This window comes from Cydia fagiglandana, chromosome 12 (assembly GCF_963556715.1).
Source record: "Cydia fagiglandana chromosome 12, ilCydFagi1.1, whole genome shotgun sequence".
Lineage (NCBI taxonomy): Eukaryota > Metazoa > Arthropoda > Insecta > Lepidoptera > Tortricidae > Cydia > Cydia fagiglandana.
The window spans coordinates 18742971-18770939 of record NC_085943.1 but is presented as its reverse complement, the minus strand read 5'-3'; the positions used below and the strand labels follow the sequence as shown (position 1 = coordinate 18770939).

The window sequence follows — 27969 nt, the reverse complement described above, 5'->3', positions numbered from 1 at the left end:
GAAATACATCATCTGTGAAAATTTCAACTGTCTAGCTATCACGGTTCGTGAGATACAGCCTGGTGACAGACGGACGGACGGACGGACAGCGAAGTCTTAGTAATAGGGTCCCGTTTTACCCTTTGGGTACGGAACCCTAAAAATGCCCTTTAACTGCGTTCCTTCCTACTTCCTAGTGTGATGTTCGCGTTCGTTCAACAGTGAGTCAGGGTATCGTCCGTCCATTCAGAAACATCAACAATGAGTGTAATCCAACTCTCGGATTGACGGCCGAAATGTAGTAAAGTGATATGCGTGGGCGCATGCGTGGGTGAATTTCACGCTCGCGACTACCGGGCTTGTCCTGGAGCGGCATAAGAACTTTAACATCTGATCTTCTTATAATAATGATTTGATGTTACTCGTAGTACCACTCGTAGTACAAGTGTGCCATACCAATTGTCTAGAAAAGTGGATACTTAATATGTTAGGAAACCGACTGTGTACATCTCCCTTGTGTGAGTAAGTATGAGTGAGATACTATGTAAATTACATACATCATTCATTATGTAAATTATGTGTTGATTACATTATGTAATCAATATCGAATCAGGATTAGGTTTTTGAAACTCGAATGCCGCATTTTGACAGGCATTAACCGTTTGTGAATGTTATAATTTAGGTATTCTAATTTCTTAGTACCTAAGCGTAGAAATCAATTTAAATTTGATCTTTGATTACACATAATTGATATTGGGTTATACATTTTCAGGTCCAGTGGACGCCGCAAGCTGCATGCTACAGGGCATCACGTGTGAAAATGCAGAAACATTTATATTAGCACTGTACACAGCGTACGGTGTCTACCCGAGACCATAGACACCAATGCAGTATGGCTTTGGCTGTGTCAATCGCTCGCCAGCTCAATAACCCATTTTAATTGCATTTAAAGAAAAAGTATAGTTTATATCTTATGCCCCCACGGACTGTGACTAAAGAATAATAAATTCGGATATCCCGGGTGACGCAAAGTCCAATTGAGACATCTTATAAACGATAGTGGGTTAAATCTTACATCGGAAGTAATAACTTCCTGAATAGAACTGGTCGTGTTAGTTTATTCCAGGAATGTTCTTGAGACTTAAAATACGACCTATGTTTTTAGTTTAGAAATTAGATATCAAATGGGCCTTTGATATTTTTTGAGTAACATTAGTCAAGTCAAACTCTTACATGACTTCCTATTTAGATTACAGACGTTTTTATATTGACTTAATGAGTATATTTATTACCATTTCTGTGTAAGCATTATTCAATCTAAAACAATACTTTTATTGTGCAGAAATGCAAACATTAGTAACGTAAATAACGTAGGTCTCAAATTAACGCATCGTATTACGCCGATGACCAGAAGAGACCGACAGATCGCGTCAAGGCGCGTGCAATCCTTATATTCCACTTGTACCTACTGAGTGCAAGCGAGTTGAGTTCTTGCACGAACCAAGTACCTAAGCACGATTTTCCGTAACGCACAGTTGTGAAGGATCGTGAGGTCTTAGTCACAGTGGTTTTATGAGCTTTCGTTCGCCTGAGCTTGCATGGTAAGCAATATGAGATTACAAAAACACGAAGGGATCGGCGCGGTAGTCACTCTCCGGTAACAATTTGCATTCTACTATCAGGCAAACTAAACATTCTTCAATTACATAGTCAAAGAATGTTTGATTTGTTTGTTTGACGTTGTGTTTGACGCGTTTTAAAATAAAATAGTTTTTACTAATTTTTTACGTAGTACCCTCGTCAATTTATATTGGCTCGTCGATCACGCACGATCGATCGATATCGACGAGTCCGTACTATAATTCTTTTTTTAGCATTAGAAAGAAGGTAATCAATCTTGACTTCAACTTCAACAACATGTCAAGATCACTTTACCTTCTTTCTTATACTAAAAAACGAACTATAGCGCAGTGGGCTGACAAGACTTACCCCACAAAGTGCTGGGGCGCGTTGTCGAAAGGCCGGGCGCCGCGCCAGTGTCGCGTGCGCGGCGTGCTATGCAGCGGCTCGGCGGCGCACGCGGCCGCCAGGAAGAACAGCCACGCTGTCATCTTGACACCATGACCCTGGAAAAACAACACATTAAGGGCTGATTTAGACGGTGCGCGAACTCGCATGCGATTTTAATTACATTGCAGACCGTTGGTTACGTCCAATTCAACCGACCGATCAAAAACCGCAATGTAATGAAACTCGCATACGAGTTCTTGCACCGTCTAAATGAGCCCTTAGACGATGCGTGACCTCGCATGCGAGTTTCATACCGTTTTGATCGGTGGGGTGAATTGGATGTAACCAATACTCCGCATTTCCGCAATGTAACTAATCGCATGCGAGTTCGCGCGCCGTTAAATCAGCCCCAAGACTTGTCTTCTAAAGACTCAGCGAGGCTGCAAATGCCAGTCGCCATTTCCAAGTATTCGGATTCAGATTTTTCACTAGATGTGGATATGGCTTCTAAATACTGGGAGCATGACTGAAAAAAATGTTAACTGTGGGCTAAATATATAATAGGATGTGAATAAAAATATATGCCCGTTTCATAATTTTATTGATAAAAAACACTACTAAAATATATTAATGACAATCATTCTTGATAACGCGATATAAAGATACATTTTATTAATGAATCACGAGTTCATCATATGTTATATGCTACTTAACATCCTTGAACCACCACATCTAACCCGATATAGGTACTTATCAAATAAACGAACGGGTTTGCCGCCAAAAGATACGAGAACAATGACTTAATTCCTTATCAACCAACGCCGTGACGTGCCGCGGTTATGAATGAAATTAATGGACACATCATATGGTAGGGTCATTATTGCCATAAAATATTTCACTCAACCACGTACACAAATATTATAGTTAATTAATTTTGCAAACACCACTAGCGGATGAATAGGCCTAATGGTGAAATCATCCTAGAATTTTACCATATGCCATGCCAGAATTTTGCCATGAATCCTATATGTTACTACATACTTAATCAACTCGCAATCGCAATGCAGAAAATCATTTTGTAGTTGGTTTGGCCTGTAACATTAACCGATTGACTCAAAGCTTAGGTAAAATGCTAAGAAATTTAAGATAGCGAATGACATTAGAAAAATTTTAAACCAAAACTGTAACTATATTTAGTTGGTCAAACCAATTTGTCAGTCAGTAAGAACCAGGAAAACTACGATTAACTCATCCTGTTCTTTTGCTAATACTAGTGTAAGAGAAAAAGATACTTAGTATGATTCTCCCCGTCTATGATTGAAATGAGACAGTTCTTTGACAAACTACATATATTATACTTTCAGTAGAAACATTAAGCACCGCACATTAAAACAAAATTTTCAGTCAAATTACAACCAAAATCCAATTATAAACCGGACACATTCGAGCTTTATTAAATTACACGCGTAAAAACAAGAGATAACGAATGCAGATACCTAAATATAGGAAGATTTATCTCGGGCAGTTATCAGCGAGTGCATAGAGTTGTTTATCGACAGTAACCAGGTCAGTACCGAAACGCTCCCGTTTAGCCTAATTCCCGCCAGGGCCATGCTAGCCGATGTTATGTAACTTGCATTCCTTATTTCTGGTTTCTATAAGGTTCTTGACATGCGTAGAATATACCTACATAGTCTCAACAAACTCATCTAGACACACGGTCAGTCGTATGTTCGGGTTATGTTCTTATAAAAAGCCGTGCGACATTGTTACTCTGCAGCGTAACCCCTTCGAGCCAATTTCAGTCCCTGAGGAATGGAACCCAAATGAAACCCCAGTTGGAGGTACATAATTCGAATGATAACAAAATTACATTATTTTTACATCAAATGTAAGTAGAATTGGCCTCCTTTTTTTCTGTCTACGCTAGGTTTGCGCTGACTTAGCAATAATAGTGTAAGGGCACGAAATAAAATTAGTACATTGTGCAACATGGGGCGTAAGTTAAATATTGCAAACGAGAGTAAGTTAAATCGCGACGGCTTGCCGGAGCGATTTATAGACTCGAGTTTGCAATATTATTACGCCCCGAGTTACACACAATGTTTTTCATCACACTTGCGATCCAAAAATGAAGTATAAAGACAAAAAACTGTTATTTATGGTATTAGAAACTTCATAACTCTCTAGGGAAAACGCTTTTTCTATAACTCCCGCTAAGCCTGCGTGCAATTCCACATTTACTGAGCGAGAGTTTGTCGTGAAAACTTTGCATGCTCGGAGTCTAGATTCGACTATACCTTTTGACTTTTTTCATAGCTATAAAAAGATGTCTCAAATAATCAGTGGTGCTGATTATCCTGTACTTACCTACATTTGATAGTGAATCCCAAAGTGGTGGTCAGTGTTCAGAAATGACAACTTGGAATTGAGATGGATTAAAGTTTCAAATTGGTTAAAGCAATTGAAAGTGCAATCATGTTTGAAACAGTAGGTCAGTTATAAGAAAGATTATATACAAACGTCATGTTTTGATCGATAGTTGTATGATACATTTTACTTGGTTGACAGAGACTGGTTTTGATAGAGATATTGAATTATAATAATTTCTTGGTTTCATAGAGAAACAAAGATTTGTTCAGATTGTCACTTCCGAAAGGTTAGTATTCCTTAAATAGTTCTGAAAATTCCAGTAAGATTATTTTGCCTAACTCTTTCAACACAATCTAGGGTTATCAGTAAAACCAAAAGAGTAGGTACCTAGCTTCCGTTACCCTTACTCTGAAGGAACGCATCTTTAGATCCTATATTCAGGCTTCGAAATTCCTACGTTTATATTAGAATTATAAATTAAGCCTTAATAGCACGTAAAATTAACTGATCATTGGCATTTTTTTATAAATTTAAGTTTACAAATGCTCAGCTAAGTGTGACCTCTATCTCACCAGAATTTGGATTTTAAAAACTCCTAAGTGTAACTTGCAGACAAAAATGTATGACATAACATAAATATAGAAGTTTTGCTTTACAAGGAGGGGGAGAAATGAAGAGCGGGTCGGGGGCACAAAATCCGTGCCGAAATGATAACGAAGCGATGACCCCGCGCACTATTTCACTTGTATACATGTGGGCTTGGGCTACATCTAAATACGTAGCCGTGACGTAACCGGTACCGAAATTACACTAGATTTAAAATATTGAATGTATCCCGAAAGCACCTGAGTTAAGACCAAAAGAGCGTATAAGCCTTTAAGAGATTGTATAGCTACTATTATCTCATTATACTCATGCGTGACTCGGGCAGAAAACACTGTTTCCGATCAGATCCCCGCCCTAGGCACTGAAGGGCTTTTCCTTTGACTTACTTGACTTTGACTTATTGTCCTATGTCCCCTAGGTGGGGCAGAGGGCGTCCACAGTGCGCCGCCATCTGGATCGGTCTTGAGCTTCGTGCTTGAGTTCGCTCCAAGTCTTCCCGATAGCCTTCGCCTCTGCAACAATAGTCCGGCGCCAGGTCTGTTTTGGGCGGCAACGTTTCCTCTTTCCTTGGGGATTCCCGTCGAGGGCTTGCCTTGGTATGTGGTCAGGATCCCTTCGGAGTGTATGCCCAATCCAACTCCATTTCCGGCGCTTGATCTGCTGGTCGATCGGGGTCTCATTGCAGCATCTCCACAGGTTGGCATTAGAAATTTTCTCGGGCCAGTATATACCGAGAATGCGGCGGAGGCAGCGGTTGATACAAACTTGAAGCTGGCGCGAGATGTCTTTTGTGACCTTCCACGTCTCGCACCCATATAGCAGTACGGTTTTTACGTTTGACCGGAATATTCTGAGCTTGACTCTCCGTGTCAGTTTACTTGATTGCCATACGGGGCGGAGCTGTGCGAAAGTTGCTCTTGCTTTGGCTATTCTCGAAGCGATGTCCTCTTCGGTCCCTCCAGTTTCCGACACGACGCTTCCGAGGTAAGTAAATTTGTGGACTTGCTCCACAGCCTCTGTGCCAATAAGGAGCGGCACGGTACTTGTGTCCCTGCACCTCATCTCCTGTGTCTTCCGGGTGTTGACTTTGAGTCCCGCCTTCATTGCCTCACTTCGAAGGTCGTCCAGCTTGGCTTGCATATCAGCACGTGTGTGGCTCAGCAGGCATAGATCATCGGCATAGTCCAGATCTTCTAAGATGTTGGACAGTCCCCACTCTATGCCGCGGCGCTTATTGTCAATTGTTTGATGCATGATGCCATCGAGAACAACAAGGAGGAGGAGAGGAGAAAGAAGATACCCTTGTCGCACACCAGCATTTACTTGAATATCCTCCGAGACGAGGCCATTGTGCGTCACTCTACAAGAGTAATTCTTGTAGATAGCCTTTATGAGGTTAGTGATTTTCTCGGGGACACCAACTTCACGCAGCCTGTTCCAGATACTAGCCCACCTTAGCGTATCAAAGGCTTTTTCGAAGTCTACAAATGTTAGGTACATTTCCTTTCGTATATGATATGTATTCCTGTATATAGGTATTTAATTTATATTGAATCTCATATTTCCATTCATGAGAGAACTGTGTCAAGATTCCTATTTCATAGTTGTTTCATGACACTGACCTGACCTAACCGTAGATAGCGTATTTAATAAGCTGTAGATATCGACATCTGCATGTGTCATTTTATACTTTCAGTGTCTTATCGGATCGAAAATATACAACCAATTTTATTTTATAGTTGGTAATCGGGATCAGATTGTGACTTTACGAAGCATATCTCAGGCTATTAATCAAAATATTGAGCATAACTTGATACTAGATTGAACTTGAACTATTTCGGTACAAATATATTGAATGTCAGGCATCAAAAACTATTTAAGTAAAAAAACGTGAATTTGGAACACAGCCCGAAAAAGGCCGCGCCGACATGACCAAACTTACTCCGCTTCTGTAAATTCCTTAAATCAATCTCCGTGTAAGGAAGCCGTCATTACAATAGAAAACAATACGCAGATAATGGAGCGAATAACTGACAATGAGCGATGTTGTAAGCGCGTGGGCAGCGTGACTCAGGCTGTGGGTGCTTGCTATACTCCCATATTCACTATTCAGTTTGCCCCGACTGTGATCTACTCGGGCATATCTTGACCTCGAGATCCCTAACAGATGTGTACCATTAAAATTCATACTTATACTGGTTTTCCTGAGATAAAGCGCGAATCGTAAGTGATAGCATAGTTGGGAGACTTTATTCCTGAGTTCCGAGAGAGTCTGGAATAAACAGTTACGGTGACCGACCGACTTACTTACTTTCTATGGTGATAAAAAGCAATTCACTGATTGAATACTTCGCGTGAATAGTTTGCCTCGAATGTTGAGCGGCATCAACTGCTTTACTTCCAGGCCGATTGTTTTTATGAAGGCACATACGATGTTTTACGCCAAATAAATATGTTCTATCCTAAGAACCGAAGAACTTACCAACATGAAAATTGAACCCCTATTTGACCCAAAACCATTAAGAAGAATCTATATAATATATTTCCCTCTTTTCCTATAGTTTAAGTGGCTTAGTTCATGGCCATATTAATGTTTGCTTATAACTTTTACCGGGCCTAAATATCAAAACAGTAAAAGTAACACGTTAAAAGTCCATCGAGTTTAAAAGCTGAACGCGCTTGATTGTGACCATTGTCAGACAAGATGAAGGAATGTACGCCTTACGCAGATAGGCCAACGATGTGGAGCAACGAACATCTGGCGAGAGTAAACATACGCATGGATTGTGTGCTTTTCACTTTATCATCATGTGTGGGTAAGATATTGCAGTGAATATGAGTAGAGTTTGCCACTGCCAAACCAACTGAGAAAAAACATAACACAGACCAATATTTTACTAGAATATAACAGTACTGATTCACAAAACAAGATAGCTAAGTTTTTATACCGTTTCATGGTGATATTATGAAGAAACCTACGCTACGTGTGACCTATGAACTATAATGACGTTTATTTTACAGTCCAGTTTATCGTCGACTGTGCAACTGCGAATCCTCAAATTCTTTGGACACATCACTCGTAACGAGGACTCCATGGAACGCTTGGTGGTGCAAGGGAGAGGCGACGGCAAAAGATCTCGTGGCCGTTCCCTAACACGATGGACGGACCTCACATGGATGGATGGAAGTCCATCACAGGAAATATAAAATGATTGCTCCCACTCCACCAAAAACAGCCATATGGCGACGGATCGCAAGAACTGCGGTAGCGCAGAAATCGACCATGATACGACCACGACAACTCTGTCAAGAGTGCACCACTAAGAAGGAAGGATTCTTTAAAATTCTGAGAAAGTAAAATGGCTGAGGAGATAACTGATACTGATAGCATTATTAGTTTCAACGTTCATATAATAAATTTAAGGGTATAAATAAATAAATAAAATAAATATTATAGGACATTCTTACTCAGTTTGACTAAGTCCCACAGTAAGCTCAAGAAGACTTGGTAGATATCTATTCATACATAAGTTTCTGTCATAACCTAATTCTTAGGTTATACCTACTCCGATTATAAAGAACTTTCCCCAAACACTCCTGCCTGCGCTTTCAAAGTCACACCGTTTTACACTCATATGTCGTATCATAATAGCATCATTTACGATAGAGGAGTGAAACATGTAAGTACTTACTCTAGATTATTGTATGTTATTGTAAACAACTCTCCCGTCATCTGTTATGCGTCAGTATCCCATCGCACGTCAAATCACGGGAATTATAAGCTTTATTTCAAATCCTTAAGGGCTATTTTGTATTACAGAATATGTGTACTTAACTACTGCCGCATTCCTGTTTCATATGACGAGATAATTTCATTAATACATAATAGTTTTAAGTATTTCATACGCGATCGAATTACACAAGCTTTTTATCTTGTGTGGTTAAATGATGACTAGGATTTATCAAAAGTATTGTGGAACGGCTCAAAAATAAAATCAATTTCAAGATTAACAGTTTTGAATGATTCACGGTTAATTCGAAAACAATACAAAAGGTAATCACGGTCCACATCCCAGTCGATAGTATGTAAGTCTCATTTCAAGATTCCATAATGGATAAGAGAGGCATATATGGATTACAACAGAAAATTTTGGAAATCCCAATAACAGAAACTAATAGGAAGGGATTGACATAGTGTACCAGTGCTGGGCAAAGGCATCCCCCCTCGATCTCCATACGTCTCGGTTTTGGGCAAACTACGGCCTGCCGTTCAGATTTACCTCCCGGTTAGGCAGCTTAGAAGCCAATCGTTTATTTATTACCGTATCGTTCGCTACGGAGCGTACGATTGGCATCTTGGCTCGGCACCCAGGACTTCTTGCCATCTCCGCCTGGGCCCACCAGCTCGCTCATCTTGCGGAACTTTTGGCCTACCCCTGTGGGCCAGCTCAGTCCCATTTCAGCTTGACGGTCTTAATATGGAGGGGATAAACGATATAAACACGTGCGGAAGCCCTAAATTCGACCTTAGACAAACACTAGACTGCGGGTTGGGGGTTGAGGCTAATCCTAGCTTATCACGCGACGGCACAGGCGATTGAATCCGACTTATTTAGTCAGTAGCAAAAGTAACTAACCGGACGAGGTGATAAAAATAAAAACCGGGCAAGTGCGAGTCGGACTCGCGCACGAAGGGTTCCGTACCATAAACCAAAAATAAAAAACGGAAAAAAATGCAAAAAGAAAACGGTCACCCATCCAAGTACTGACCACGCCCGACGTTGCTTAACTTTTGTCAAAAATCACGTTTGCTGTATGGGAGCCCCACTTAAATCTTTATTTTATTCTGTTTTTAGTATTTGTTGTTATAGCGGCAACAGAAATACATCATCTGTGAAAATTTCAACTGTCTAGCTATCACGGTTCGTAAGATACAGCCTGGTGACAGACAGACGGACAGACGGACAGCGAAGTCTTAGTAATAGGGTCCCGTTTTACTCTTTGGGTACGGAACCCTAAAAATTAGGAATAACCTTGTAATCTTACTACGCTGGCTCAGCGACCCGAAGTGGATCTTGGCTTCCGACACTAGATTTCGCCATTCATTCCTGTCCTGTGCGATCCGATGCCATTTAGCCGCTTGGATGTCACACAGGTATTTCTGGACCTCATCGACCCATCGACCACATCGACCTTATTATCCTAATAATAAAATAATTTTGATACCTCGCCCGCTAAGATAATTCGATTGTTATACATATGTGATATGTGATTTTAAAACTGATGGTCCTACATTTGAAGTCGATCATAGAATTCATAGACCTATTCGATCTCTACATATATCTAGTAATCCTAATACCTATGACGCGGCATTGAGCTTAGTAAGACTAAGTTCATGGGTTTAAAATTGTCCTTTATTATATTGTTTAATATCACACGCTAATCCTAACTGAAAGAAACCTAACTAAAATCTGTGAAGCTGTCATACCGAAAACTAATTGATAAGCATAAAACAAATGGAGTAAAAAGTGTCAAGTCATGCTATTTACCTCAAGCACATATGTGTTACTATTAGTAACAGATTTGTTTTGACAGCTACACGACAGTAAGCATGATAAATTACGTAACAGCTCAAAATAGTTACTACTGTCAAAGCCGGTCTTATGTCAATTAGGATGTCAACAAGCGATGATCTATACAAATAAGTCCACTGGTAATTTGGACATTATGACTTTGATATAAAGTTCACAATGCCAGTCAAGTGTGTTTAAAGCGCACGCGTTTGATCTACGAGGGATCGGAGTTGATCGAATTGCGCTGGTACCATGTTACTAAGGGGACAAAAGTGCGGTCACTTCGAAGATATGTGTTCCTACTAGCCTTATTTTAATGGGATATACATAATTTGACGAGTGAACAGCGAGCACTTTTGCAGCTAAGTGTATGTGAATTGTGTTAGATGTGTTTTAATTCATTGGACCGGCGTTTGAGCGTCTCTGACAATTTTGTTAAGGGTTTGTGGTTTTAGGGTTCCGTACCCAAAGGGTAAAAACAGGACCCTATTACTAAGTCTCCACTGCCCGTCTGTCCATCTGTCTGGCGTGAACCGTGATAGACAGTTGAAATTTTCACAGATGATGTATTTCTGTTGCCGCTATAACAACAAACACTAAAAAGTACGGAACCCTCGGTGGGCGAGGGCCTAGGCAAAATGTTACATATCTTGTTCTCGATCTCATCAATTCAATACGTTTAAAATAGATTCACACTTTGATAAGTACCTAAACCTATATAAGCTTAGGAAGGTACCCATCTTACTGGAATGAAAGTCAAATTAACAAAAACAAATAAAAGTGGCACGGCAGTGCCGTAAGCCAAGTTCGAAATTTAATCATATTCATTAATTAACATTCTCTAATCACGGTCATAAATTTTACACCGTTTAACTCGTAGTTACAGTTGATTAGAATTGCTTCCAATGTTTTTTGTATGTTATCTGTAGGTCGGGGGTTATTTATTAGGAAGATAGCGTGAAATGTGTTTAGGTCGGCTTTGATTTTTAATTTGTTTTAAATTGTTAGCTATTAAATAAGGCCAGAACGCTGGTGTTTTAATGTAATACTGATTACAGCATAAGTTTACATTTATAGTATTTTTCAAACACGATCCCATCTCCATACAATCTATAACCTTAAAACGTCCAATTTCGCAAAATAGTACTGAAATGAAAAATACTTTGGTCATAGATTTATATTTGTAACAACTGTAACAAGTAACAAACTTCAAACATATAATATTATATTAGTGAGTAACATAGTTTCTATCTCATTTCATTTGAGTATTTATTATACCTAGAGAATTATATCTACCTATAATAAATGTGAAACAAACACTTTCAATATTTATTCAAACAAGAAATACAAGTAATATAAACAAAAAAAACAATGAAACAAACTAATTTATTAATGTGACGATGAAAATATTGTTGTGGTACACACAAAGTGACATTTAAATGTGACCAAGCACTTAATATCCTAAGGTGAGGGATAGTGAGGGATATCGCCATGGCAACAATCAACCAAAAAAAGAAGTTATCTGACCCGTGTAACGTAAGTGCATCAAAACATAGCGCACCTCGAACCTCGAATAGGTTAAAGAGTGAATGACCCATGAAAGCAGACAGCCGGGCGCCATACTGACATTGACAGTTAACGATTGATTGATCGATAAATCCGATGATCTATCGATTTCGAGGCGTAGTAGAGTGCGGTAAGTGGATTTTTGCTACAAGTTAAATGTGACAAAATACAACTTGTGACATATAAATTAACTTAAACGGCGTCCGCTGGTATTCAAAACATCATAAGATGCTACCGTCCGAAGCGTAAGTTCAAGTACATAATATATTTCAGTCTATGTCAATATAAAACACTAGCTGTGCCCGCGGCTTCGCCCGCGTGGAATTCGGTTTGTGTCAGTAAGCTGCTAAATATATAAAAATTCCTTTCCTGCATGCTAATTTCTGATAAGAATTCTATCTTATTGCCCGACTCTTTTAGTATGAGAACGTCGAAGTCGCCTAGCTTTGGACCGCGTGCAGTGCGCCACATAGGTCGGGCTACGCTCGACTCTTTTAGTATGAGGGTGCCTTCGGCGCCCAACTTTGGCAAGCGTACAGCGTGTCACGTACGTTGGTCTACGTCCGACTCTTTTAGTATGAGGGCGCCGAAGGCGCCCGGCTTTGGAACGCGTACCGCGCCACGTGCGTCGGGCTACTCCCGACGTTTTGAGGATGAGGGCGCCGAAAGCGACCGGCTTTGGAACGCGTTCAGTGTGTCACGTACGTCGGTCTACGCCCGACTCCTTGAGTATGAGGGCGCCGAAGGCGCCCGGCTTTGGTAACCATACAGCGTGTCACGTACGTCTCTTTTAGTATGAGAAAGACGAAGTCGCCTGGCTTTGGAACGCGTACAGCATGTCACGTACGTCGGTCTACGCCCGACACTTTTAGTATGAGGGCGCCTCCCGGCTTTGGAACGCATAAAGCGCGCCACGTACATCGGGTTACGTCCGAAGGTTTGACTATGAGGGCGCCGAAGGCGCCCGGCTTTGGAACGCGTTCATTGTGTCACGTACGTCGGTATACGCCCGACTCCTTGAGTATAAGAATTTCGTAACGTGTAGTGGCTTTGGTAACCATACAGCGTGTCACGTACGTCTCTTTTAGTATCAGAAAGTCTAAGTCGCCTGGCTTTGGACCGCGTGCAGCGCGCCACGTAAGTCGGTCTACGTCCGACTCTTTTAGTATGAGGGCGCCGAAGGCGCCCGGCTTTGGAACGCGTACAGCGCGCCACGTGCGTCGGGCAACTCCCGACGTTTTGAGGATGAGGGCGCCGAAAGCGACCGGCTTTGGAATGCGTTCAGTGTGTCACGTACGTCGGTCTACGCCCGACTCCTTGAGTATGAGGGCGCCGAAGGCGCCCGGCTTTGGTAACCATACAGCGTGTCACGTACGTCTCTTTTAGTATGAGAAAGTCGAAGTCGCCTGGCTTTGGAACGCTTATAGCATGTCACGTACGGCGGTCTACGCCCGACACTTTTAGTATGAGGGCGCCTCCCGGCTTTGGAACGCATAAAGCGCGCCACGTACATCGGGTTACGTCCAAAGGTTTGACTATGAGGGCGCCGAAGGCGCCCGGCTTTGGAACGCGTTCATTGTGTCACGTACGTCGGTATACGCCCGACTCCTTGAGTATAAGAATTTCGTAACGTGTAGTGGCTTTGGTAACATTACAGCGTGTCACGTACGTCTCTTTTAGTATCAGAAAGTCTAAGTCGCCTAGCTTTGGACCGCGTGCAGCGCGCCACGTAAGTCGGGCTACGCCAGATTCTTTTAGTATGAGAAAGTCGAAGTCGCCTAGCTTTGGACCGCGTGCAATGCGCCACATAGGTCGGGCTACGCTCAACTCTTTTAGTATGAGGGTGCCTTCGGCACCCAACTTTGGCAAGCGTACAGCGTGTCACGTACATCGGTCTACGTCCGACTCTTTTAGTATGAGGGCGCCGAAGGCGCCCGGCTTTGGAACGCGTACAGCGCGCCACGTGCGTCGGGCTACTCCCGACGTTTTGAGTATGAGGGCGCCGAAGGCGCCCGGCTTTGGAACGCGTTCAGTGTGTCACGTACGTTGGTCTACACCCGACTCCTTGAGTATGAGGGCGCCGAAGGCGCCCGGCTTTGGTAACCATACAGCGTGTCACGTACGTCTCTTTTAATATGAGAATGTCTAAGTCGCCTGGCTTTGGACCACCTGCAGCGCGCCACGTGCGTCGGGCTACTCCCGACGTTTTGAGTATGAGGGCGCCGAAGGCGCCCGGCTTTGGAACGCGTACATCAGCGCGCCACGTACGTCGGGTTACGTCCGAAGGTTTGACTATGAGGGCGCCTGCGTACAGCGTGTCACGTACATCGGGCTACGCCCAACACTTTCAAGAACCTATGAGAAAGTCGAATTCACCCGGCTTTGGAACACGAACAATGCATCACGTACATCGGGCTACGCCCGACACTTTAATATGAGAAAGTCGAGGGCGCCTGGCTTTGAACCGCGTGCAGCGCGCCACGTCCATCAGGCCTTCTTTGTATTTTAATAAGTATCCCATTCAATAATAATATTTGGTTTAATGAGATTAGCTTCTCTTAACATTTTTTGTCAATTCGTACTTTCTTAAACTCAAATTTGAACCCACATATTGGATATATATTATTAATCGGCTTTCACAACCCTTCAATTTGATACCCTACTCGATGCTTTGCACGATATTTTTTCTAAAGGTTGCGTAATATGGCGTATTAAGTCCGCAATATTGGTTTGATAATGTCGTCACATGTTCTCTCATCATCTCACCCGAGATGACGTAAGGATTCTAATGATGTATCGTACGTCTAAATCGGTTAAGGCATTCAGAAGTTAAGGTGGAGTAAAGAAACTCACATAAATAAATATATATATACCTACATACAAACACGAACGCTGAAAACACAATACTCTCTCTCTCTCTCTCTCTCTCTCTCTCTCTCTCTTTTTTTTTGGGCAGTCGTGAAAAAGATGGCACTGTGCAATGAGGGGTAATTGATTTACTGTCGTTTAATTTTGTTGTATTATTAAATCAACATAATTATTCAATTAAATTTGTTGATATTCGTACCCCCTCATCTAAACTTAGAGCTGCTTAGAGTTAATTTGGCAAAATCCTTCCTCGGTGGCTATGCATGTCACGACGTATTAAATTCAGCGCCATCTGTTAGTTTGCCAGGGTACTCAATAGTGGTAGCAAATATTTGAAAAAAGTTTGCCCCTCCTTCCTAAGTAGCGCCATAAGATTCAGGGGCAAACTTAAATCAAGCGAGTGTTGTGGCTACCCCTCCTTTTAGGGGTTGAATTTTTATAGCTTATAACCTGGCCGGAGATTTTCTCGACAGATTAGTAAAGTTTGTATCAAAATCCGTTCAGCCGTTTTCACGTGATGCGCGTTCAAATAAACAGACAAACAGATAAACAGATAAACAGACAAACAGACAAAAATTCTAAAAACTGTTGGAACGTGTTCTGTTATCGATTCTAAGTATCCCCAGCCAACTTTTTTTCAAATATCTTCCATGTACAGACTTTCGACCCTCTACAGCTTTATTATATGTATAGATATTTATTGACAAAGCAAAAAATAAGAAAAATACTATTAATATTTATTCAGCTAGCTATTTCTCTCAAAAAAGCTAGCTGATTACCTTTGCTCACATTTTATCGCAGATCTAGTTGACTCAGAAAAAAAATAACTTGGACTGTACAAGGCACGAGTATGCCAAAAATATTATCTTTATTGATTAAAATTGATCGTTGTACAAAAGCTTAAGCACGAATTGTCGATTGTAGTCTATTTATGACGGTATTCTGATCTTTAAAATCACGGCAAGTGTAGCTTACGTAAAAATCTATGCAAACATTTACCGAATCTGCCTGATAAGCGGCGACCCAATTAAAATTGCAGAAGTTTAAAAAAGTATCTCAACGACATCCATCAAGTTGATTGATCGTGGCGGTAAACAAACGCACGCGGCCGGAGCGACGACCGCGTTCCAACTATTATTAGGTTAGATCGCATCACGTAATTAAACATGTAATTTAAGGAACTCATTTACGCCTTTTAAGGATTCTTTATAGCGTGACTTGCAGCCAAAATTATTGATATCTCTAAACGATATATATTCTATTTCTATTTCTATTCTATTTCAAATTAGTTTGTTGCGAAACAATTTGTCAAAAATTGTTAATGTTAGACTTCCTTTGACTTTATTGCTTGACTTCATCTAATTAAAAGAAGATTCATATTGAAACATTTCTGATTGTTGTGAACTCAAGATATTTTTTTATTTTACAAAAACCAAATCTATAGAACTACTTAGAACTGAGTTACGTACTTTTACTCTCTGACCGCATCGACGTTACTTTAGCTTTATGATGTCAAAAGATTATGATATGCAAGCAATATGACAAAGGAATTTCGTTGCGATGCCATAATAAATACTTTTAATAACTGATTTTTCTAAGATCTTAAATATATGAACACCTTTTTGACAGGCTCTCCATTTCGTCTAATTAATACCTACATACTATACGACACTATATGTTTAGCTAGTTAATATTATAAAGTAATAGTGAGACTTTATAATATTAGTTTTATTTTCAATGAGGTCCAGAAAGACCTGTGTGACATCTGACATCCAAGCGGCTGAATGGCGTCGGACCACACAGGGTAGGAACGAATGGCGAAATCTACAGTTCGTTTTTTTAGCATTTGAAAGAAGGTAAGCGAATTGACATGTATTTTAATTGAAAAACGCTTTTAAAAAATCAGTAACTATTACTTATCGTATTCTATTCATAACTGTTACATATTTGCCGTAACTTATTTTTAAAATGTGTTTTTCAATTAAAAGACACATCAAGATTGTTTACCTTATTTGTAATGCTAAAACAACGAACTAACTATAGTGTCGGAGGCCAAGATTCACTTCGGGCCGTTGAGCCAACGAAGTAACTGAGACTTTAGCGCGTTTGGTGACATGAACATGCTTAGATAATTGATATGCCGCTAAGCAGCCGCTAGAGTACATTTGTGGGTTTTGTGAAGGGCTTACAACTGTATGGCTTCGGGACAACGGGCATGTTCCTAATCTCTTCAAACCAACTATTAGCTTACTTATAAATTTTCAATCGAAGTTAAAATAAACCAGCTTCAACACATTGACAGTGTGTATTTCGTATAGTTAGAAATATACTGATTCAAACTTTCACGATTTTTACATTAATTATGAAATGGTAGTGAGATATATGTTTGAAATTAAATAAACATAATAAATAGGTCAACACATCAGTAGGACGCAGTGTTGCAAGTCGATTAAACAAACAAGTTAGCAATAATATGAAAATGATGAATGATACTCATTATATTTTTATTAGGAAAATAAACAAACAAAGCTTCGTACGTGATGTAAAAACGGAAGCCCGTAAACTTGGGTTCTGAGATGTAAACTTTTATTTTGGGTAGGTACTAGGTATATTTAGATTTAATGGATTCAGTTCCTAAATAGCATGAAGGAATTAAATCCGCTCATGTGTAATAAAACATTATTTTCAGTAGGTAAAGTTAAGTTCAGTAGGTAAGGTTGGGTAGGTAGGTAGGTAGGTAGGTCTGTGGCCATGAGTAAACCCATGCATAATAAAAAAAAAAAAGGTATAGTATACCCTGGTGTTTGCATTTGTATTTGCGAACTTGGCCTCAGCACTACGAAAATAAACTTTGCAACGATATTTACGAAAATGAACTGTGCGACGGTATTTTCGTTTATTTTATAATTATACTTACTGTACTTTATGTGACTTTCCTTTTTTGAGCAACGCAAGGGACCTTTTATTATGATCACCTATACATTACATACATACCTATACCTAAGTATGTATGATTTTGTTAACATAAATTAGGATCAGAGGTTCCTTGATGACCTTGTGCGGCCTTGGTACAAGAAGGTATAATTAAATTTAGTTAATTGCCTTCATAGTACAAGTAGTGTCCGACCGAAGGTTCGGTTTCGGTTTCGGTTTCGGCCAGTTTCGGCCAAAAAATCATGTTTCGGCTGTAGTTTCGGTTTCGGCCAAAATACGGCCGAACCTTTCGGCCGGGCCGAAACTTACGAAATGGTACTTCGGACAAAGACCAAAAGTTGGGGAATAAGTAGGACAACAATATTAATATCTAGGTACATATACTGATTCATGTATAGGTGGTATAGGTATACATAATTTAATTGGTTTATTATAAAACACAATTCCACTAGTGAGGGCGCCACTGGACGGTCGACTCAGTCTTAAGAGGCTGTCAATACCTATAACGCGCACACTGTCTAATTGTATCGGAGTGAATGAGATAGCACTGTCGCACGTAGCCGTTGGCCGAGTATCCGCTCGGCCCGATTCGAACGATGTCTTTTTCGCTCTTATTCAATCACTTATTCAGTCATTTTCCTATCTACCTCTAATGACAAATTTTAAGCGAGGCTAAAGGTTACGCTCAACTAGTGCTGCAAAGTTGATTTTCTCAATAGTTAATATTTTGCGAGGCTGAACCGCTGACTATTGATTAAAACGAAGAAAAAACCCTTAAAAGTGCCCCCAGTACAGTTTTTCATACGAATGCTCAACCTTAGCCTCACTTTTTACCTCAATTTACCATTAGTTTGTGTTCCACATGTCCTCTACTTCGGCTTAGCCTTTGGCCTCGCTGCGCCATGCTCAGCCTGCGGTCTCGCTTTTTAATACAATGGACATTGGTTGCAGTCTGTGCTCAACTACTTATTTTGAAGTCTGAAGCACGGCTTTGACTTCGCATGAAAGTTCGCCTCACAAATTCTGCAATGATTTTGATAGCATACGCAATTCAACTAGTGCAAATGTTATTTATACGTCTTATTTCATAGAAGTTTTGACGTTTAAAATAATACTTGCATTGTGTTGCGAACGCAACCTTTATTTGTATAATACAGTAACTAAACGCAGCCGTCGGGCTCGGCTAGTATTTGGAAGCTTTTTCTAAAGCACCAATAGGAGCGCTCCACATATTATGTATCGCGGCCAATTAGAGGCACCCAAATCTTAACCACTATTTTCGGACATTCAAATTATGCAAATCACTCTTTCATCAGCCTCCATACAATCACCACACCACTTTTACATTTAACCGTTTAGTCAAGGAACCCTTGTAAAACCAGTACCTATTGAAATTATAATAGTTTACTTCAAATCGAAGCTTTTTATTTGAGTCGTCGAGATCCTGACCTGCACGGCGGCTACATATGGTCCTTCGAAGCCTTCAAGACAAGGGAAGATTTGACCATCAACGGGTTCTTCGTGGAAGTGGACTTTGACCATACTTCGAAATCGTCTTCGTTGTCTTCAGTTTCTTCGGCTTAGGAAGAATACGCAACGGACGTCGAAAGCAAGGGGTCCCAGCGTCTACCGGCATAAGGGAGGCGTTCGTTGGACATCCACCACATCGAGGACTTCAGTTCCAGTACATCGCATCACCTGAATACGTAGGACTAGACAGAGTGAGTTCGTTCCAATTTCCTTCCATTTCCCTTCTATACCTATCTTTCTTGGAATTAAGAATAGCTCTATACGTATCAGGCACAAATAATTCATTTTCATACAAATCAATTGCTAAATACATTTAAAACCATAATTCATATCGATAAAATAGCTTAGCTTCATATAACTTCACAGTTAAAATCTTATTACATATTAAAAAGCCGTCTCCATCGCTTATTATCAATCGCCTCAGTAACATAAAATTGCTAAATCATCACATTCCGCGCGCAGCTGCTTATCTACTCCGCTTCTTTTGTTCTCGTCAGTTGCATTTTAACTCGTTAGTGATCACACATATTAGGTAATTGCATTTTTAAATTTACGTCTTAATCAATATGGCTGATACGTTAAAGGAGTTAGTTAGGAAACGTGGCAGTTTGAAAGCTAAATTAACTTTGTTTAACACATACATTAATGTGGCTAAAACGTGTGCACAATTAAGTGAGTTACAAATAACGGAGTTGCAGTGTCGTTTAGATAAAATAGAATCGGTATACCCAGAGTTTGACGCTTTACAGATGGAGATTGAAGCGTTAAGTGAGAAACCCGATGAAGCATATGCGGAGCGGGAGCAGTTTGAAAGCCAGTTCTTTGTGTTGGTTTCGACTGCTCGACTTCTTTTGACTCCTACGGTGCAGTCGAGCGGCGGTCGGCCCGGGCCCGGGTCCGCGGCTTCCACGTCGTGCGGCGCCGGCCGGCAGGACTTCGTTCGTCTGCCCAAGATTGATCTGCCTCACTTCGATGGGAACTATCAGCATTGGCTCGGCTTTAGAGATACGTATATTTCACTTATTCATAATAATCCCGCTATCAATGACATAAGCAAATTTCACTATCTTCGTGCATCTTTAAAAAGCAGTGCCGCCCTTGTGATTCAAAGTCTTGATTTTAGCAGTGACAACTATCATAAAGCGTGGCAGTTAGTTTCTGAGCGGTATGATAACCCGCGCCTTTTAATTAACAATCATATCCAGGCCCTGTTTAACCTTGAACCGATGCAACACGAATCGAGCTCTTTATTACGTAACATGGTGGACGTAACTAATAAAAATTTGCGTGCGCTTGGCACCTTAGGGGAGCCCACCGACCATTGGGACACCTTAGTTATCTATATAATGTCTAAGAAGTTAGATCTAGTAACTAAGCGTGAGTGGGAAGAGCACAGGAACCTTTTAACAGGCTCGCCGACGTTGCAGCAATATATTAAATTTTTAAATAACAGGGCTGACTTACTCGAATCTCTTGGCAATAATAACGTCAATAATAGCGGTTACAAGACATCGAAACATAAATTGCATTCACATAACGAGCCACAAAAAACACATAATTATCTTACAGCTACAAAAAACAATGCTTATCGCAAACCTATTGTTTGCCCTTATTGTAAACAAGATCATTTCTTATTTAATTGTGAATCTTTTCGTAAATTAGACATTGATAATAGGATAAAAAATGTAAACGGTTACTCAGTATGTAAGAATTGTCTTAGGCCGGGACACTTAGAAAAGCAATGTGTGTTATCTCATTGCAAATACTGCAAACTTAAACATAACACTCTTTTACATAAACATGTTGACAAAGAGTCTTCTAGCAGTGATGTTCCGGTGCCAGATGTTCATTTTAGCGGCAACATTCAAACTAAAGTGTTTAGCCCTACTAAGACTTCCGGACTACTGTCCACAGCGTTGGTGCACGTGAGTGACGCGAATGGAGTGCTTCGTGAGGCGCGTCTACTCCTGGACAACGGGTCTGCTACCAACTTCGTGACGCAGGATCTGTGCGGGCAGCTTGGGTTAGCGACACGCAGCGTGGGAGCCACGATCACAGGTATCAATGAGCAACTTTCACATTGTCCGGAGTCTTGTGACATTACAATTCATTCACTTCATAGTAACTATACGACGACCGTAAACTGCTACGTTGCCAACGTAATAAATACATCTATGCCGCCTTGTCGCATAGATCTTACCAACATACCTATTCCTGCCGACATCACATTGGCAGACCCATCATTTTATGAGCCTTCCGCTATCGATATTTTAGTCGGGGCGGAGATATTTTGGGACGTCTTAGGTACCGCGCGTATTAAGTTAGGTAAAAATAAACCTCAATTACGCGAATCATCTTTAGGTTGGCTCGTGTGTGGCTCCATACCTGCCTACAACAAAAACACAAACGAATCTTACTTTTGTTCGTTCATCACACATAATGATGACACTAATCTCACTCGTTTTTGGGAATTAGACTCGGTGTCTTCTACCCATTGCATGTCTTATGAAGAGCAAGCGTGCGAAAAAAGTTTTTTAGAAAATACCATTCGCGATCAAGATGGCCGCTTTGTTGTGACATTACCTTTAAAAGAGTCACCGGAAGTACTGGGCGACTCATATCAAATGGCCAAGCGCCGTTTCTTGGCATTGGAAAAACGGCTCGCACGCGACCCTGCCTTCAAAACCTTATATTTTGATTTTATTCGCGAGTACATCGACTTAGGTCATATGAGCGAAAATCAATCATCATCATCATCATCTGCGCCATCAGAAAAAGCATTTTTCTTTCCACATCATGGAATTTTGCGCTCTAGCACAACTACACGTTTAAGAGTCGTCTATGACGGGTCGGCTTCCACGACTAGTGGCAAATCCTTCAATGACATCCAAATGGTTGGCCCGACTGTTCAGGATGACCTTCTGTCAATCTTATTACGCTTCAGGCAACATAAGTATGTTGTCTCAAGTGACGTAGAAAAAATGTATCGAGCCATATTAGTACAGCCTTCTCAACGCTCGCTACAACAGATCATCTTTAGGTTCGATCCTTCTGATCCCTTAAAAACCTACAAATTGAACACCGTCACATACGGGACTGCGTGCGCACCTTACCTTGCAACTAAATGTCTTGTTTCTCTTGCCGATGACTGCCAGGACGCCCGAGTTAAACGCGCGATACAGCACGACTTTTACGTAGACGATTTTCTCAGTGGCAGTGACTCCGTAGAATCATTGGTTGAGATTAGTAAGGGTGTAGTCACAACGTTACAATCTGCGAAGTTTAACTTGCGTAAATGGCAATCAAATTGTCCTGACCTTTTAAAATCAATTCTTGAACATAAAGAGGATAACAGCAAAGCCCTCAACCTTGATAGCACGTCGCCTTGTAAAACCTTAGGTCTGTACTGGCAAACAGGAACAGACAAACTTCTATTTTCTATCGATATCAAAATTCCTAATAAAATCACAAAAAGAAATATCTTGTCTGTCATAAGTCAAGTGTTTGACCCACTAGGTCTCGTCGGGCCGTGTATAGTGGAAGCCAAAATCATATTGCAGCGTCTTTGGCTGTTAAAGTGCGAATGGGACTCTGAGCTCCCATTAGACATAAAAAATGAATTTCTATCTTTTGCATCTTCACTTACAAATTTAAATAAACTTAAAATTGACCGCTGGGTATTCAGTGACTCACCTATAGAAGTTCAAGTACATATATTCACAGATGCGTCAGAGCGTGCATACGGCACCTCTGTCTATGTCAGGACTGTGGACGGTAGCGGAGCAGTTTGCGTTCGTCTTATAGCGTCAAAAAATAAGGTCTCCCCCCTTAAGCCCTCCACAATCCCAAAGCTGGAGCTTTGCGGCGCGTTGCTTGGCGCAAGACTCTGGACAAAGGTCATTTCATCACTGACCGTGAGGGTTGATCATAGTTACTTTTGGTCTGACTCTATGATCGTGCTGGGCTGGCTCGCAGGGCCATCTAATAGACTTAAACCGTTCGTTCGCAACCGTGTGAATGAAATTCAAGAGAGTACACGCGAACAAACATGGAACTATGTACCCTCAAAGCTGAACCCGGCAGATCTAGTGTCACGAGGAATGAAGGCTGATGACCTCAGCATGTCCACCTTATGGTGGACCGGTCCAGACTTTTTACATCACTCCGTCATTCAATTTCCTACAACGCCTAATACAAAAACAGATAACCTACCAGAAGTGTCACTTCATATAAACATACAAACAAACATAAACGAAAATAACAATCTTATAACTAAACTTATCACTAACAATTCAAAACTTACAAAACTAATACATATCGTAGCATATATTTACAGATTTATACATAATTGCAAAAATAAAAATAATAAAATTACATCAAATTTAACATACACAGAAATAAAATCAAGTAAAACTAAACTTCTACAACTGGCACAGCAGGAATCATTTCCTGAAGAGTACAAACTCTTATCTTTGGGCAAGCCCTTGCAGCCGAAAAGTAGGCTACTTTCGTTAACGCCCTTCTTAGACGATCAGAAATTAATACGTGTCGGTGGTCGTCTTAATAATGCTTACTATAGTTACGACGTTAAGCACCCAATCTTATTGTGCAGCAGGCATCACCTTACCAAACTGCTCTTTGATATGCAACATATGGCATTACTGCACGCCCCGCCTCAGCTCTTACTAGCAAGCATTCGGCAAACATATTATCCGCTCGGCGGAAGAAACCTGGCGCGCCACTTAGTCCATAAATGCGTTCGCTGCATCAGGTTCAAGGCTAGGCCTCTTCAAATGTCTATGGGCAACTTACCTACCGATAGAACACAATTAGAATATCCCTTTTTACATACGGGAATGGATTTTGCCGGACCAGTGCTGATAGCTGATCGAAAGGGTAGGGGTAGCAAAACAATTAAATCATATATTTTAGTTTTTGTCTGTCTTTCAGTCAAGGCTCTTCACTTGGAACTTGTCACAAGTCTAACGACAGAGTCGTTCCTTGCTGCTCTCCGCCGCTTCATGAGTCGTCGGGGAAAGCCTCAAACTCTGTATTGCGACAATGGGACTTCGTTTGTCGGGGCATCAAACGAGCTCAGTAATTTCTTAAAAAATAATCACGATAAGCTGCAGTCAGGTATGGCAGAAAATCTTATTAACTTTAAATTTAGCCCGGCTTACTCACCTCACTTCGGCGGACTTTGGGAAGCCGCAGTAAAATCAACAAAATATCACCTCAAACGCATTCTATCTCTTACACACTTAACGTATGAAGAATTAAATTGCTGCCTGATTCAGATAGAAGCTATTTTAAATTCTAGGCCCCTAACCCCCTTATCTTCTGATCCATCTGATCTGACCTACCTATCGCCCTCTCATTTCCTTATTGGACGTTCTCTTCTGTCAGTCCCACAAGAACCTCTGACTGAAGAAAACATCTCGCGGCTTGAACGGTTCCAGAGAGTTGAAAAACTCAAGCAGCATTTTTGGAGCCGCTTTTCTAATGAGTATGTTACTCTCCTCCAGCAGAAGACGAAGTGGCACACCTCAACGGACCAGCTGCAAGTTGGGACTATGGTCTTAGTCAAGGATCGCGCACTTCCTCCTCTCCTGTGGCTGCTGGGACGCGTCACGAAGCTGTACCCGGGCACGGACAACGTCACCAGAGTCGCCGACATACGCACGAAGAAAGGAGTCATCCGTAGGGCGTATAACAACTTGTGCCCCCTCCCTATTACTTAGTTAATTCTATAACTTCCTTTTTTTATTGTCTTTTTTTTTGTTGAGTCTCTCAACGCCCGGGAGTATGTTGCGAACGCAACCTTTATTTGTATAATACAGTAACTAAACGCAGCCGTCGGGCTCGGCTAGTATTTGGAAGCTTTTTCTAAAGCACCAATAGGAGCGCTCCACATATTATGTATCGCGGCCAATTAGAGGCACCCAAATCTTAACCACTATTTTCGGACATTCAAATTATGCAAATCACTCTTTCATCAGCCTCCATACAATCACCACACCACTTTTACATTTAACCGTTTAGTCAAGGAACCCTTGTAAAACCGGTACCTATTGAAATTATAATAGTTTACTTCAAATCGAAGCTTTTTATTTGAGTCGTCGAGATCCTGACCTGCACGGCGGCTACACATTGCGTGTGTTATCAAAATCGTTGCAGAATTATCTTGGTCTAACTCTAGTAATTTTCTTAAAAAACTGCTTAAGTAACATAAATTTCAAGGACATTGGGTGTTGACAGCCCCATAATATGTGTGTAAAAGCGGTTTTATGACATTTTTTCAACGATTCTAACAAGTCTACAGAAGTTTCGGTTTCGGTTTCGGTTTCGGCCGAAACTAGAGCCAAAGCCGAACATTCGGTTTCGGTTTCGGTTTCGGCAAAAAAACATGTTTCGGTCGGACACTAAGTACAAGTAATTGAATGAGCAAAGCGAAGTTCTTCGTTTCTACTTGGGCAAAAATGCTTTCGTAATTTGTCTATCGGGATATTCTCTTCTTGAGGACGCATTTCTCAACCGATTCTCGTGAAATTGTGTAAGTAATCAGGCTTTTTTTAAGATACAGGGTCATTTTTGGACCGTTAGCCATATTGTGTGAGGTGATTAGGTAGGTCATACTGAACAAGTTTTATAGAAAAACTCCTTTTATAGACCAACCCAAAAAAAAAATTTGGCCTTTCCATAGAAAACGTCGACGTACACTCGACCAAAATGTATGTAAAAATGTGATTTCGGAGTTGGTCCCATAGAAAAAGTTGTTCAGTATGGCCTACCTAATCACCTCGCACAATATGGATAATGGTCCAAAAATGACCCTGTATAGGAGGCAAATAAGTAGACGAATAGCCTGATGGTAAGCAATTAACGTCGCTCATGAACACCTGCAACACCGTACGCTCTTTCCTTGAAGTTCGTTTTGGTCCGCAACATTGGTCGGTGGGTCCGGAAATACTGCCGGCGCCAGTATATTTCACAGTTTAGCTGTGTCTCTCATTCAATCGTACTGTATTAAAAAGTGAACATTGGTCTGTTTTACTTGGATAACGCCATTCATAGTACTCATGTTTTTTTTTTTATTATCATGAATGGGCTTACTCATGGCCACAGACTAGCCGAGCAGGAGTTGTTGTTGAGTTTGTAGGTTCAAAGAGCTCCAATTTCAGCACTACACTCATCTTTCACACAAGTATGATCCGATCCATTTCAGTGAGTGGTTCTTTGATCCCGGTCCGCTTCCTACTAGTAGTTGCATCAATGCCCCGTTGATAGACAATCAGAACACACATTAGCGTGTAAGATAGTGTAATAGTAGCTGGCATAAATCATTTAAATCATTGCTTTTGTTGAATTTCTTACGCAACTCTAGTCCTGTAGGGAAATGGCGGTGACGCGGATTAGTTTCAGCATTTTTGGTATACAGTTCAGAAGAGCCCGGTAAGTCGCTTAGCGCAAGGCATAGGTACCTACAGTGCGCACACACCTAAAGTGAATGACAGTTACATACAACGCATACATTCTAGACCTGTGGGTTCTATTGAGGTTTGAAATGAAGCATACTTCGAATTTACACGGAAGTCTCAGGTGCAAAAGTTAAAGAGTTTCCCCTAAACTTGGGGCTGATGAGAAGAATGATGGCGCTAATTGGTAAAGCTCTTCACTTACAACATGACGATAACAGAGAATGTGGAAATTTTGTCTTAAATTTTTTTTGGAAGCCTGTTATGTCCGACTGCTGGGCAAAGGCCTCCTTCTCTTTCTTCCACGCGTCTCGTTTTATGGCAACATCAGGCCAATCTTTCGAGGTCTGCCGTGACGCCGCACTATGTTTGGTTTGCTATCCACTCGTTTCGCATACGCATACACGCATTAAATGAATAATCAATATAATCATGCGTTTGCGCGGGTGGGTACAGGGGGTAATTTGGAAATGAGATGGACAAATATTATTTTAAAACTGCAATACAATTTCATTTTACTCTTGCAGTACTTCGGGGCTAGTATGTTCCCGTTTACCGTTTACCGATCCCGAGAGATCTTGTTTACCTTTTTGACTAGTGTGATTAGTGAATGTCATGAGTGCATAATATAACTGGATTTACAATTTCTGCGAAGTGAACAGAGTAAATATGTTTTTAAGTAGAAAAAGTTGATAATGATTGGTTAATCATTGTTTACTTATAATAGGTACAATACATAATAATATATGTAAAATATGCTGAATAGGAACCGTTTGTCATCGACAGACCATTCTTTTTTTTTAGGCTAGTGTGATAGTACTGATAGTGAATGTCATAAAGTACATAGGCATCATATAAGGTATATAATATTGATATTCGGCTATTAGTGTGTAGAAATTTATTATTGGACATGGCTATTTGTACATTACGTACAATAATATAGAAATAGCAATACATTTGACGTCCCCTCCCCCGCAAAAATCGGCAGACTGTTTCGTAAAGAAAATGACAGCGATGACATCTCCAGTTACTAAATGCTCTAAGGCTCCACCCTC

At 40.8% G+C, this 27969-nt stretch overlaps 1 protein-coding gene across 1 annotated transcript in view; it reads right to left on the bottom strand.

Annotated features, from left to right (window-relative positions):
* LOC134669699 (fibrillin-2-like) overlaps positions 1-27969 on the bottom strand; it is a 125572-nt gene that overhangs the window by 90435 nt on the left and 7168 nt on the right. The window contains exon 2 of the mRNA XM_063527378.1: positions 1969-2105. Coding sequence (XP_063383448.1) covers positions 1969-2105 — 137 coding nt within the window. The remainder of the gene's footprint in view (positions 1-1968; positions 2106-27969) is intronic.